The 15970-nt window shown below is 32.8% G+C and overlaps 1 protein-coding gene across 1 annotated transcript; it reads right to left on the bottom strand.

Annotated features, from left to right (window-relative positions):
* Positions 1–8506: 8506 nt before the first annotated feature.
* LOC110737515 (protein trichome birefringence-like 38) lies at positions 8507–12226 on the bottom strand. Its single transcript, XM_021917866.1, has 5 exons — positions 11852–12226; positions 11124–11295; positions 10315–10493; positions 9153–9311; positions 8507–8994 (listed from the first exon to the last, which is right to left on the bottom strand). The coding sequence occupies exons 1-5, from the start codon at positions 12127–12129 to the stop codon at positions 8667–8669; spliced, it is 1116 nt and encodes a 371-aa protein (XP_021773558.1). The 5' UTR covers positions 12130–12226; the 3' UTR covers positions 8507–8666.
* Positions 12227–15970: the final 3744 nt, after the last annotated feature.

The raw sequence follows: 15970 nt of genomic DNA, 5'->3' as shown, positions 1-15970 counted from the left end.
AGAAGCACTCCGTTTAAAGCTAAACAATTGATGAAATAAAGAGAGAGACTCTGGAAAACGTATGAAGCGCACTGTCTAGAGCACGCATATCAAACTGTGCAAAGACACAGGTAAAACCAGAGAGAGAGAGGAATATTGAAGGCACGCAACAACTTGTCCAAGGTTGGATCTAAAGGAAACCTCAGCCCAACATCCAGCTGAGAAACAAAGACAGCAATGACCCGCTAGAGGATTGGCAAGGCTGGACACAGATTTGGGCAGCACCAACTCATAGCCCTTTCCCAACCTATAGAATGTTTTACCACATTCAGCCAACTTTAGACGGGCAGCCAGCATCCGCCAGTTAGAGCTTAGGGTGCAAAGGCGAGGACCATCAGCTTTATCATCCTAATAAAAGGTAGAGTCACTTGGAGGGACCACCTCGTCCACATACCAAGGTAGGCCGACATTCAGAGCAGCATCACCAGGAGAGGAAGGCTGAGGGGCAGCCATTAGACCCTCTCGCAATAAGGGTCAAAAGTATCGCTACACACCCTACCACGAAGATAAGGGCGGAACGCGCTAGGGCCAGAACGTTCATCGCTGGTCTAAGCAAAAGAAGCATAAGCGCGAGCGGCAGACTCAGTCCCCGATGAAGTATTACGGGGAGGAGGAAAGATAACTTGAAGGGGAGAATAGGAAATGGGAGAAGAAAAAGGGTCAGAAAGCCTAGATGGCTCACCTGAGTGAGTCGACTCGGAGGAAGAAGCAGACTTAGACTCGCCATCATCACCGTAAGAAAGGGCAGAATAATTCTAACTATCAGAAGCGTCCAACATGACCGAAAAAAGATTTGAACTTGGAAAACAGGGAAAGAGCAAGAATTTCCAATAAGGAAACGAAACAAGAGGAAAAGAAAAAGAAAAAGGAGCAACAGAAGAGCAAATTAAAAAATGAACAGTACAAGTGTGTGCAGGGGCAAAGAAATTACAACAACAACAGGACAAGAATTGATCTTTGCACAAAAAGGAAGTGTACAAGAACAAATTAACAATACATAAGGAAAAAAGGAAAAATCTTTGAGAAAGAATAAACTAAATTCAACGAAGGAAGTATGAAAATGGCAAAGGAAGGGGTAAAAGATGGTACCTTTTTGATGAATGAGCAACAAACGGGAGGCAACCAGAGCAAAATTCACGGTGAACTTGCGGCGAGTGACACTCGAGTGAAATTGCAGAATTTAGAGTGAAGGAAATAGAGGGAGGAGAAGTTAGAAATACGAACAGGAGAAAAGTAACTGTGATGTGACAAGAGAGTAAATGAGAATGGGAATAATAGAAGCGCGTAATACAAAGGGAAAAGAAAGGGAATTGAATACCGAACATTAAATGGTAGTTACTTATTTAACTAAGGGAGGTAACCACCCACGATGCGCAACCACATTCAAAAAAATTAAATAAAAAAAATTTCTGAGAAATCAAAGCTCCTCGCTCAGCCTCAGCTCGTCGCTTTGAAATAACTTCAGAGGGAGTAATCACAGCTCCTCGCTCAGCCTCAGCTCGTCGCTTTGAAATAACTTCAGTCGGAGTAATCACAGCTCCTCGCTCAGCCTCAACTCGTTGCTTTGAAATAACTTCAGCGGGAGTAATCAAAGCTCCTCGCTCAGCCTCATCTCGTCGCATTGAAATAACTTCAGCGAGAGTAATTGAAACTCTTCACATGGACAATCCAGCACAACGAATATCACTAGAAGAACTCTCTGAGCCTCAAATCAGCTGAGTGTGGATGTGAGACTCAAGGGGGCTAGTTGTATGAGGAAGATTTCAGTTAGAAATTTCGGCCAAGTAATGACCTAACAAAAGTCAGACACTTGGAAGAGCTGGCATGGGCACCTCATACCACCTCTTTGGGGGCTAGTTGTATGGGATAGCTCCGGCAGAGCTCTTTCCATGCTCCTAACCTCATGACAGAAGAACTTCTCCAGTCAGCAAGAGCTGGCCTGAGTACCTCAGACCACCCCTTGAGGGGCTAGTTGTATAGGTGCGCACTCAAGCCAGTCCGGTCCAAGGTCAGGGAAAACCTCCCAGGGGCTCAGCCTCGTGGCTGACCTTAGTAGGCCTTAGCCTACAGCACCAAGAATGGAATAACTATAAATAGTAACCTAAATGCAATAAGAAAGGGGTTAGACACGTACATCTCATAACTTATCCATTATTGTTCATAAAATAGCCATACTAACTTAACCATCGGAGGGGGGGGGGGGTTCCTCAAAGCCACCCCCGAGGGCATAACCACCGTTATTATGTAGGTGACTTTCGACCGACGTTCAGGCCAGACACCCAGCCAGGCTCCGAAGCTACCCCGGAACACTTTGAATTTGTTTTAGTCTAATTACAGTTTGGCTGATAAGGGTTGTTCTGCCCTTGGCTTTTGAATGTAATAATTTATTTGCCTAAGTTTAAGTTCGCTTGTTATTTTTCTATTTCACCACTTAGTTCGCGCTTAGGTTAAAACAATTTAATTTTAATGTTTAAATGACTTAAACTTAACCTTTAAACCTAAGTAAAGCTTGACTTTGTCTATCAAAGTTAAGTAGCCTCCCGTTCAGGCGTATTTTCGCTAACGTTTCCAATTCATAAAGAACGGGGTGTTACAAAGATGGTCGCGGCGGCGGAGTAAGACAGTAGCATAGCAGTAAGAGATCAAGAAGGATGAAAATGAGAAGGAGAAGGAATGAGAATAGAGAAAATTAAAGGGTGGGAGCAAAAAACTAGTATTGTAACAAAATTACAATAGTAATTATCTTTATAAAGGAAAAAGAAAGGAAATTATTTAATTTTACAAACGGCTTAGCAAGTATCCAGTCAATTAGATCAAATTGAGCAGATTTTATCAAAGTAGGGATTATATTGAAAATAATTATAGTTGGGGTTATTATGAGCAAATCGTCGAAAGTTCAGATTATGCCCATCAATTTTTCCTTTGGTTAAAAAGAAACTTTTATAATAATAGTGGGGAAGATAAATACGTACTCCCTTTGTCCTTTTATTAGAAGTTTTTTTGGGTTTTTTTCATGGGAATTAAGGAAGTTAATTGGGCGTAAAAATATACATGTGGGGTTAGAGAAAGATTGTAATAACACCCTAGAAATTCCCTTCATTTAAAATACATGTTTTGCCTTAAATTACGAAATAGGAATATCTAAGACATTATCGCCACCGTGATAACGGCTAAGGCATTTATCAAAGACACACAACAGAAGACTCTTTTTAAAAACCATTCAAAATAGAACTAACTTCAATAGTAGAACCAAACAAAAGTAAATTCAAACCAAAGTCAAACAAAGTCAACCTACAACTTAGAACCATTATAGGCCCTTTCAAAACCAAAACCATTAATAAAACTAACATGTTAGTCTCATGAAGCAAATAAATAATATTCAAAGCAAATAAAGCACATCATATTCTCATAAGAACTAAACAAGATTCGCTCTTCACTCAATTTCCCAACATGGATAAGCTGCATCACCTGAAAAATTTATCTTTATTTTTTCGCCACTATTCGCCATATGAAATGGGTCGTCGTAGGGCCAAGAAAAAGACAAGACTAAACAACTTTACAAACACACAATCAGCAATGCTGAGTACATTAGCGTAAACAACACACTAACATGCATTCATCCTATCAACATTCAGCTTACCTATAGCTCAAAGTTCAACATACACACAACAACGTGTATTCACAAGACAATTCATCATTTATTTATATTAATTACGCATCGAACGGGTTTCCCCCCAAACCTACCCTAATAAAGGGGTACTAACACGGGAGCTAATCGTGCTAGTATAAAATAAATCACTCGAAGGTGGCGAAATTCTTGTGCATAATAAAAAGGAAAATACATCGTCATGTACTTCCAGTAGAAGTTATGATCAAATATAAAGTCACATTACCCCCCCCCATATGTTCATACTCTAGGTGTATACGTTCCAAGAGTTTTGGTGTGTAACTTCTTTCACTTTACGTTAGTTACAGTATAGACTTGGTGATGACTCTCAATCAACATAATTCATTCTACAAACAAATATTCTAATTTAATTCTTGAACAATTAGTTATCACATTTTATTTAATGTCGAACCCCTTTTTAAACTACCTCGGTGTAAAAACACCTTAAGCGCATAATGCATCACAAATCCTATCCCTTGGTGTTTAAAACACCTTAAGTGCACGTAGGCACCGAAATATAATTTAAACATCATGTACTAAGACACTTAAATAGCTCAATTCTCATGCTTATAGCATCAATAAAAGTTATATGAGCCATAATAAAATTCCATTTCAATATTCCAAACACAATTAAACATTTAGTTTAATTAAGCATGCTCTTAATCGTGCCAATAATAAAAGTGTGGTCCATACATAATATTCCATATATCATCAATTCTAACAATAAGTCAATATTCACGCTTCATAAACAATTCACCAAATCAATTCAATTTCATACAACCAATCTAATCCAATAATTTTAACCGATTCCTAGCATGATACTAACTTGGAATTAATCAAAATAAATCCTAGCATGCATCTACACGCTTAATAAATATCGAGTACGCTTACGTACCTCGAACACTATCTCAAAATCGTCATAGTTACTTAAAATCACTCACTTAGAAGTCTCCTACAACCCAAAAATACCAAGGAGCATTAATTTTCACTCTAAATAAATTTTTAGCAATATAAACACATTTTTAAACACTAAACCTCTCAAAACATAATGAAAATAATTTATAATTACTTGATTTTATTCCCAATTAATTTATTTAAAATTCCATCAAGAAACTCTTAATTTAGCCACTATATTAATATTACAGCAATATAAAACAATTAAAACTTGCTACAAATTGCTTTTAAAACATTAATTTCAATAATACAAACCAACCACAATCAATTCCCATCAATAATCATCAATTTAAAAACCTAGGGTTTTCTTAATTTGGGCCCTTTTCACATAAAACATAATTTGAAAATTACTTGTATAAAACACCGTTAAAATCATCATAATTTCATCACACACTACCCAAAATCAATAATTAATCAAGTTTAAATTAATTTTCAAAGCAAGAATATTTTTTTTACACAAACCGCACAAGAAGGGGGAAGAGGGTCGGTTGCCGCTGCTCCCTCGCGCTGGCTGCTGCTGCTTGCCTTGTGCTGGTGGCGGTGGCCGGCTGTGGTGGGTGGTAGTGGCGTCGACCACTGAGTGTACTGTGGGGGTGTGTGTGAGTGGCGTGGGGAGAGGGGAGAGGGGAGAGGGGAGAGGGGAAAAAGGGGAAAAAAAATAAGAGGAGCGAGAGAAAGTGTGTGTGTGTGTTACCTTTAGGTATTTTTCCACCTGAGGCAAAAAAGCTAATTTTGCTCTTGAGGCGGGTATTTATACAACTCTCCAAAACCCTCTTTCCATTGTCCTTTCTATTTTACCCTTAATGAAACCTTCTCCCTTTCAAAGTAGGCTTTGACTTTATTTAAAATTGTATTGACTTTAAAATTCCTTGATAATTTAAATATGCCTCAAAGTTTTAAATATAGAAATAATTAATTGATGGGTTTATATTAAATAAACTTTTTAAAATATTAAAATAAAATGAATAATTCATTTCAAATCAATAAAATACGTTTATAAAATAATAATTTAATTTATAAATTGTGTAAAAATACGGGGTATTACAAAGATAGAGAGAAAGAAAAAGTGCTTGGGAATTATTGAAAAGATGGAAAGATAAAGTGTTGAAAATTGATCTCAAAAGTACAAAATAAAAAAGAAAAAGGATGACAAATCATCAAAAAAAAGGTAATATTGTCAAAAAGTACTACCTATAAATAGAAATAGGCTTGTAATTTTGGTTACCCCAAAAAGAAATACAAGTTTCTAATAAAAGGTTGGAGAGAGTAGTATATAAATTGATCTTATATTCTTCTTATGCATACAAATAAAGTAAATCTATATATTCTAACGAAATAGCAAAATTTTCTATGGTTTTTAAATGAAAGTTAGCACTGCTCTTCTATGCACATCATTGACCAATTAACCTTATATTTTTAAGAAAATTAAAGGACAAAATGAAGTGTAACGATACATGAAAAAAAAGCATTTTATATATATATATATATGTATATGTATATATTAGTAATCATTGTGCATTTATATGTGTCCTACACTAGATATTTATGGTTGTTTTTTTTACCTTAATATCACCTACCTATTTTTTCGGTTAAAAGATATTTATTGTTGTTTGATTTTTAATATAATGCTATAAATAATACTACTGTATTATACAAACCAAAACTACAATATTTCGTCGATAGTATATTCAAGTAGGGTTTTTTTTTTCATATATTCTAATAACAACTAATCTGAATAAGTTAACACTAACTTCTTTTTTTTGAAATAGATGTACTAAGTTAACATCCCGGACATCGCACGGGTACTACTAGTAAAACTCTAGTTATTTTGATTTATGATACCCATCAACAATTTTATTTTTATTTACTACCACCAAAAATTTAAATCATAGATTTTGTTACCCAATAATAGAATATGTCAAAGAAGTAGTAAGTGGGGCCCACACTACAAATATAACAGTAAATTTTTTCTCGTTTTGCGTGCCAAAAAACGTTCCATTAAGGTTTTGGGGGGTCATTTTAGTTTTAAGGGTTTAAATTGAGCTCAAAATTGAAACAAAATAACATAAATGCCTCGTTTTGCGTGTTAAAAGATATATCAATTTACGTGTCATTAATTTTTTTAGCTGCAAATATTGTTTTGGAATAAATCAAAGGTGATGAGATTGTTTTCGAAAAACCAAGCTAAGATGAGATTATTTAATTCCATTTTTCCTATAATTAATAGGAAAAGCTATATAGTACACAATTTTCATAAAAAAAAATTTAAAAGTGAGAAGTATGTGGAATATATAATCAATAACTTTTCAATTAATGTTGTTCATTCTTAATTTTGTCAATGCAATCTAATATATATATATATATATATATATATATATATATATATATATAATAAAGCCGGTCTCGCAGCCTGGTCACGAGACAATGACACTTGACATTCTAGTTTTTTTGCCAAGTGTCGCGCCACGTAGGAGATAATAAGTATTATTGTGACACATATGATGCTAAGTAAGTGTTTTTTGGATAGATTTTTTTAAGATAAAATTGTTGCATAGAGTTTTATTATCGATAAAATTCTAATAATTCATATATACAATATTAATTATAACTTTTAATAAATTTTCTATAAGTCAATTCTATTTCCATCATCAAATTCATTTTAAAAAGTTCTTTAAAATAAGATCCATTTATAATATATTTAATCACAAACTTTTATATGTAGCTGGCCAAACCGTGTCACCAACTATTACAAGATCAGAGTTACTTCGTTAGTACTATAGGGGTTACTTGGTCAGTGTTATAGTGGTTACTCATATTATCATCCAATGTTATAGATAGGGGTTACTTAGTTAGCGTTAGAGGTTACTCAGTAGTATTACATGGGTTACTTGATCAATTTTATAGGGGTTACTTTGTTCGGCCAGATAGTGTGGTTAGCCGCATACAAAATGCATTTTAGTTAATTTGTTTAAAAAAAAATTAGAGAATCAGTAAAATAAGTTTTAATCAGTAAAATAATTTTAGTTTGGTAAAAATACTTTCAATTTAGTGAAAATAATTGAAGTCCAATAAAAATAATTTCAAGTTAATAATAACATAAATATCTATTTACAAACAAAACTATACAAAATACACTCCATATAATATCATATGTCCAAATATCGTACATTATCAGGACGAATTATTTGACCGTATTTAACATTCAAGTAAAAATGTTATCTTAAAATTTTATCAATCGCCCGGGCAAAAAACTAATATATATACATATAAAGGGGAGTTTTTTCTCCTTTTAGAGAGCCACATAGGATAAAATTTTCTTAACGCGCCATGTAGGATTATAAATTTTAGTGATAGCCAATCAAATAATTCTTTTAGAATTAAAAAAAATTCATATTCCACATAAGCAAAATTGGCGAATGAGATTCTAAAGTTTAAATTAATTAAATATAAATATTATCTTTTGAGATTAATACTTTTATCTAAATATATCACGAATATGAAGAAATTTACAATTTATTTTAATAAAATTATTAAATGATATACTACATATGACAAATAAAATAACAAATTTCATCACATAAATACAAAAAAAAAATTATTTTAAAAATTACAAATAAAGCGTGCATCGCACGGGTTTCATTTAGTGCTTACTAATTATTGAATCCTTCAGGTTGCCTAAATTTCTTTTAATTTTTAATAAATAAACAAATTAATTGAAGGGATAAATTTTTTTTAAGACGAGAAAAAAAAAATATTATCACTTCAATTAATTTGTTTATTTTTGGACATTTATCCATCCTCCTTCATTTGTATAGTAAAGATGACTGCGTTAATATTGAAATTAAACCTAACTAATAACTCAGTAATTAATTATTTCATATAGTTCGCGAGTAGGAGTACAAGTTTTATATAAAAAAATAAAGTTAAATTCAGCAGAGATGGATATAATAAATAATACAAGATCCAAATAATAATGTGTCCAGCACAATACAATAAGATCTAGCAATCAAAGTTGGTTGAATTGTAGGGTTTTATTAGCTTGAGAAACAAGAAGAGCTGACAAGAGTTCATTCCAAGTATCAGGGACACCAGGAAGACACCAATGAGAACAATCATTGCCTTGGTTACCATCCAAACCATAAATTGAAGGGTGTCCATCTTTTCTTAATTGTGACATTGTTGTTACGTCTAGTAACGTAACCTTTGTTGACATGCTACTCAATATTTGCTTTACTACTTCGTCTGCTGGTGGTAAGCCTGCCGGATATGTTGATCCTGGTATCGGTTTTGTTTCTCCTTTACAATCTCCAGTACTCGCGTTCCACTCTTGAGACCTAGTACAACATAAATTTGAAAAGAATTCACGAACCGAGTGTAATTAACAATACTGATGGTTAAAGTTGTGTGTTAACAAACCAAGCATGTCAAAAAATAGGATAAGATAATGTGGAGCGGAGGTAGTATTAGATGTACACGTGCATGCGATACTAACCTGTAGTGGGTGGGGGAGATGCCTTGGAAGAAAACTTGAATCTTGTTGTTGTTAGCATATTGGTCAACCCACTTAGACCAAGTTGTCAATCCATATTTATAAGCAGTCAAACGGTCCATGTCTTTGTATATCTTTCTTCCCTTCTGGATGTAATCCCATCTGATTTAATATTGAAATCAAGAATCAAATCATGAGTGATGAGAGTTAAATCTAGCATTATATCTACTTAATGTTTATATTTATCAATTTAATTAATCTTTTTAATTAAACAGATACGTAGACATGTAATAATACTACGTTAGTTTTTAAACAATGAGTACCATTTCTTATTATGGCCATTAAAAAAACATGGTTATCCTTAACTTACTTTCATTTAAAGAGATGTTGTTTACATTATTTGATTTAATAATAGGAATTTTTTTTAAACTCTTTATGTACATAACAATACTTTTTCGGTCATTACTTTGTTCTATTAATGTTTCATTTGCTCCAAACTAATTGACACGGTTTGATTATTGATTACACTTGTCAATGCACTGCACAAATAATTTAACAGCTAATAATGGAGATATATATTAATAAAATCTGTGATAGATGAAATGACATTTTAAAATAATACTACATTAATATTAATTTAAAATATTTTTTGTGATAAATTAAAATTTGTATTTTATGAATTAGTAAAAAAAAATATGGTCAAACTTATATGAATGATGCAAAAAGTTTCTACCAGGATTTAACCTTTTTTTTAAAATAGCTTTCTTTTACTTACTCTATCTTTTTCAAAATAAATGTTACGTTTTAACTTTTTTTTTTTTTTTTTTACTATTCACATATATTACGTTGACCAACTTAATACATATATAATGTTAAACATATTTATGCATGTAAGTACTTGTTATAATCATCTCAATTGACTTAATATATAAATTTTGAATATTAACTACTTTGTATTTATTATTTTTATTTATTGGTAATTAGAAATATTATTAGCCAAAGTTCTGTAACGATATACTTGGTGCTAATCAAATTAAGACATTTATTTTGAAATAAAGAGAATATAAATTTTCAATCAATTCTATAACTTAGATGAAAATTAAAGTGTAATCGTTAATTTAAAACTACGAAGGACGTAGTGTCAAAGAGATGTATTGTATGATACCCTTGACTTTTGCTTCCTTTATGGACCCACCAATGCCAACTGTTGAAGATGAGAACATCCATCCCTTTCCAAGCGTTGCCATTGTTTATAGAATCAAGCTTTAACACGTTCCCTATCTTTTCACTTACTATATCAACCAAATATGGAGTTCGATATAACATCACCGAAATGTTGTACTCCTACATATGATAGACACAAATAAAAGAAATGATCATCATTTTTATTCTTTCTTTCTCAAAATAATAATAGCATAAATAGACAATTAAAGGACATTTCAAGAAAAACATGTCACATAATTTCTTATAGTAAAAACAACTTTAGATGTGATGGGTAAGAAAATATTATTGTTCTAGAACTTTTTTAATAGAAATAATTTTTTCAATAAGATAGGTTAGGACAACTTCATAATTTATAACAACATACTTTTAAAACATATATACCTCCTTTGATCCATAAATATATTGTATTTACATATACATGGAAATACAACTAAACAAATATATATGCGTCCTTATATACTTTCCCCCTTACTTTTGGGTAGGTAAAAGAAAAGTTTTTATAGATATGAGTATTATTAAATAAATAAAGTAAATTCACATATAATTAGGGAAAAAGAAAGACATTTCATCTCCATTAAAACGAACATAGTAGAAAAGAGAAACCTTATTTAAAAAAACGAGTTTATAAGCGAATTACTGAAACACATATAAGAATCAAAGGGAGCACAACTTACATTGCATGATAACATAGAATAAATCAACACTTTATATAATATGATTGGGAAATAAATCATAGTAATAAGCATGTACCATTATGGCATGTGTAGAGAGGGCGCCTTTTACTGTAAGCTTGTGATTACAATGTGGCAGGGCTGCTTGCAACATGCATGTAAATGATTTCCATTGATCAAGGCTTAAGGAATCTCCCACGAACATTATCTTCTTTCCCGTGAACCTTGTCACAAAATCTTCACCATCGAATCTAGATTTAAAAATAATAATATATTAAGAAAATATAAAACTAACAAACCATGCATGCAAATTCTTCTATTGGAAATGTATATGCACAAAAATTCTTATACAAACTCTTACATAAAGCCAAATTAAATGGGCAATATTAGATGGCACCACCCTTGGTGGACGTAAATGTGCCACTCCAGGTGATGTTCATTTATCAGAGTATACCATAACCAAAAAAATTGGATGAGTCGGACTCACGGTGAGTCCAATTTATCTAACAATAATAATTTAATATTTGATAATAATATTTTAATATATGACATTAATATTCTAATATTTCACATTAATAATCTAATATTTGATATTAATAATCTAATATCTGACATTAGATTATTAGATTATTAATGTCGGATATTAGATTTCTCATGTTAGATATTAGATTATTAATGTCAAATATTATGTCATATATTAAAATATTAATGTCATATATTAGAATATTATTGTTAGAAATATTGGACTCACAGTGAGTCCGGTTTCACGCAAAAGCTTCTCAATAAACGATATGGTTAAGGAATTACCTTGGTAAATCGCAACCACTAGGCTTCCACCTATATTTGAGGTAGAGTTGATCCGGGCGTCCATTGCTTAAGCAATCAAACTCTTTGATGATAGATGAACAAGTAGAGGAATCATAATATGGAGTATAAGCATCGTCATACACCCAACTACCTTGGAAAAGATTACAACTACAAGATTTATTCGATTTCGAAACTTCTATTGTTGTTGAATCCTCCACATTAGCTATACATTGATGCAAAAGTAAAACAAATATGGCTAAAGCAAATTTGCACTCCATCAAAGTATATGAGAAAAAGAGAGAATGTGTTTAGGTGAGTAGGAGCTAGAAAGAAAAATGTGAGCTTTTATAATCTGATAGGGTTAGATAGCTTAGATTTTCGTTCACTATTTGTATTTTAATCATTAACTGTGGGCTCAATGATTGATAATGATATAGATATACTAAGCTTTTTGATTAATTTATTCAATGTTACATATTATAGATTATTGTTTTGTATAGCTAGCTTGTTCTTGAACCGTAAGATACTTTTAAAATAAGTGAAGGTTACAAAGTAAGCAATGCAAAAACATGTCTGTCAATTCTGTACTTTATTATCTTTTGTTAATATTGAAGGATTTATGTCTTCGTCAAGTACAATTACTAGATATATAATAAATCAAATTATGGAGATAATTAAGTTCGTCCATTTGGGTACTAACGATGTTTGGGCTAGTAAAATAGGCCAAAACCCAATTAGACGGATCTTATAAGGTCATATAAAAGGCCTAGATCAAGCATAAGAGGACGAGGCCCATGATGGGCCTCATCACTCTAGGTGGCTGGCCATGAGGGTGGTTTGGAGGATTGGGCTTCCTAACCTAGTCTAATTGTAATAGAATTATAAATAGACTAGGTGCCTAGGTTTTTCATAGAATAGTTTTACTGTTAAGTTGAAACCCTAATTAGCAAACACAAAACCAAGCCTCTCAAACCTCCCTCTCTCTCACGACTCTCTCCTCCTCTAGACGACGGTGGTGTGCGGTGGTGGTGGTGATCGTTCGTTGTGGTCGGTTGCCCAAGGAAGGTGGTGATCGCGGTTTTCCCTTTCACTCGACCAATCTAGCATTGGTGGACGCTTGTTCTAATCCCGTGGACTAAGTAGAGGAGTCACGGTTGGGGCTCTATTATCTCCCTGATTTGCTGATCGAATAGCTACGTGGAATTCACACTTCAAAGGTATAATTATGTGATTCTTGTGTATTATGCATGTGATCCTGATTTAGGTGTGTATGAATATGATTCATGAAATTCCGCTTATAGTACATAAAGTCCTATAGTGGTATCAGTTAGCCTCTTGCATAAACACGCTTGATTATAATAATACGATTATTTGAAGTCCATGTTCATAATTAAGAGGGAGAATTAATTTAATTATGGCTCAATTATTATATTAAATGTGATTTAACTCTTGGAATGATTAAATGTGATTTAATTATGCTCAATATAGCCATAGAAGGACCAAAATTTTGCCCTAAAATGTTCGAAAATTTCGAACCCTAAACCCTAATTTCGTATTTTTCGAAAACCCTAGCCCTAAATTTCGATTTCGTGCTTGTTTTTTGTTAAATTCGATTTGTTTCATGTTTCATAATTTTAATTAGAATTGATTCATGCATAAAAATATTTTTGTGTATGATCATCAATTTAATTTTAAGAGTTAGAATTAAATTGGTATTAATTTTATGATGAACCCTAATTTTAAAAAATGAATAGGGATTTAAATTTAATTATTAGACTGATTTAATTTATTTTAACAAATGTTGTTTTAATTAAATTAAAAATCAAAAAAAAAATTGAGTTGATTTAGAGGCGGCAGCCACGGCTGGGTGGCTGTTGCCTCTACTGGTCCAAGAGGGAGGGGAAGGGAGGGCAAGCGGTCCGAGAGTGGCTTGGCAGCAGCTGTGCAAGCGTTGCACGCTGCTGCCCTTACGGCAGTGGCTGCTGAAAAGCGGCCAACCACCGTGGCTAGCTTCGGCTAGCCAACCACTTTGGCCAGCGGCGTGGCACGATTTTCTTTAAAAAAAATTAAAAATATTTTCAAAGTAAAATCAAATTTTATTTTGGGGATAAAATCAAATTTTCAAAAGTTGTTAAATTTGGTGATTATCCATAATGAAAATGGTTTATTTTGGATAAGTTTTGTTAGGATATTTTGAGCATATTCCAATAGGATAATAATTGTTTTAATAATGTGATTATCCCATAATTAGATTAGGAAATAATTGATTTTAAAATTATTTGATTGGTTAGTAATTAGGATAGAATCTCCTAAATTAGTTAGGATAATCATAGAAAATAAATATGATTTATCTTTCCATATTAAAATAAGATTTGATTCTATCTCATGAAATTTTTTAAATATATGATATTTTATAGATGGCAATGAATAATATATGATATTATCTAATTTGAATTAAAATATGAGATATTTTAAGAATTGTGTTGCCTTAATTGTGGACATTCGATGTTGTAGTTTAGACAAGCATGTTGAGTGATTTATTATATGACATTTTTCTTTAATATATGATATTATGTTGCTATATATAGACTAGTATGGCCCATAGATTCTAAATACGATATGCGCATCGTGATGTATTTTTGTAATCTAAATACGGTATGCGTACTGTTAAGTATTTTTGTGACTTTAATTTAAAGTAAATAGTTTAGTTATTTAAATAATTTAGTCCAAAGAAGCCCATGAAGTGAAGGCCCAAAGGAGCAAGGTAGATGGAGATCCATGAAGGTTCAACTGGGAGCTTTTCAATTCTTATTTTCTTAGGATTAAGGGGTCATACTATGTCATGCTTTGTTTTATGCATTAGTAGATTATGCATGTTAGATTTTATTTATGTTGATTGATGATGCGCTAGAGTTCACTAAATTAATCACAACATAATAAATTTAGGTCCCGGCAATATTGAGATTGCTTTTCCAATTGAAAACCCAACAACCCTTCGATAATTAATGATAGGTCATGTTAAAGCTGGGTGTCATTTTTATATCTCAAGTGACTTGGGGTAAATCAAGTTTTACATTTTTAATTGGTTGTGCTCAACAAGGTTACCTAAAGAGTTTAGAACCTTGAAGTAAAGGGTAATAATTAAACATGAGATGGTTAATTATTCAACCAAGAGTTACAAGAGTTGTAATCAGTAAAGAGTTTACTCACCTTGAAAATGTAATGGTTGATGGTAGGGCCAAAGTCCGATCAATTATTACAAAAATAAAAGGTCTTGGAATCAATTAATTCAATTAGGATCATTTAATTATAAAATAAAGTGCTAACCTATTTAATTCGTTAATGGTACTTTTATTTTATTAAACATAATTATTAAACTTTGCCTTATTCTATCATAGATGGGTAGCCGTAACAACAATGACAACAACATTTACAACCTTCGACCATTCCTTGAGAAGGATAGGTTGACAGGAGATAACTTTTCCAACTGGGAAAGAATGCTGAGACTTGTTCAGAAATTTGAAGGTAGAGAGGATGTCATTGACACCCCATTGCCTGCACCTTTGCTAGGAAACGCAACTGAAGCTCAGAGGTGTAGGCATAAGGAGACTCTTGATAGAGTTGTGCCAATCACCTGATTGCTACTATGGAGCCTGGCCTTCAAAAGCATTTTGAAGACCAGAATACATAAACCATCATGCAAGAACTCCAAGCCTTGTTTAAGAAATAGGCGCGAGTTGAGAGGTACGAGCTCCATCGAGAGGGATTTTGGAATATAAGATGGAGAAGGGTGCAACAGTTCATGATCATGTTTTCAAAATGATTGGCCTTATTCAAAATATGGAGAAACTGGGGCACCCATACAGCAATGAGATGGCTATAGACATCATTCTCCACTCACTTCCAGATTCCTTTAATCAGTTTATCATGAACTTTAACATGTCTGATGCTGAGAAGACTATGAATGAGTTGCATGCTATGCTGGTTAGTGCAGAGAAGCAGATTTCCAAGGACGTTAAGAAAGAGGTTCTTATGGTCTAGAAAGGGAAGGGGTTTAAGAAGAAGGGGCAACGGGCAAGTGCCAAGAGCAAGGGCAAGAAAGTTGCCAAGGCTCCTGAA

Source organism: Chenopodium quinoa, unplaced genomic scaffold (genome assembly GCF_001683475.1).
Source record: "Chenopodium quinoa cultivar QQ74 unplaced genomic scaffold, ASM168347v1, whole genome shotgun sequence".
Taxonomy (NCBI): domain Eukaryota; kingdom Viridiplantae; phylum Streptophyta; class Magnoliopsida; order Caryophyllales; family Amaranthaceae; genus Chenopodium; species Chenopodium quinoa.
The sequence above is the reverse complement of the archived record's forward strand: the minus strand, read 5'-3'. Positions and strand labels throughout refer to the sequence as shown.

Coding starts and splice junctions, on each gene's coding strand:
- LOC110737515 (XM_021917866.1), bottom strand. CDS start 12,129: ATGGAGTGCAAATTTGCTTTAGCCATATTTGTTTTACTTTTGCATCAA. Junction 11,296..11,851: donor AGTGGTTGCGATTTACCAAG/GTAATTCCTTAA, acceptor TTTTAAATCTAG/ATTCGATGGTGAAGATTTTG. Junction 10,494..11,123: donor TCTCTACACATGCCATAATG/GTACATGCTTAT, acceptor TATCATATGTAG/GAGTACAACATTTCGGTGAT.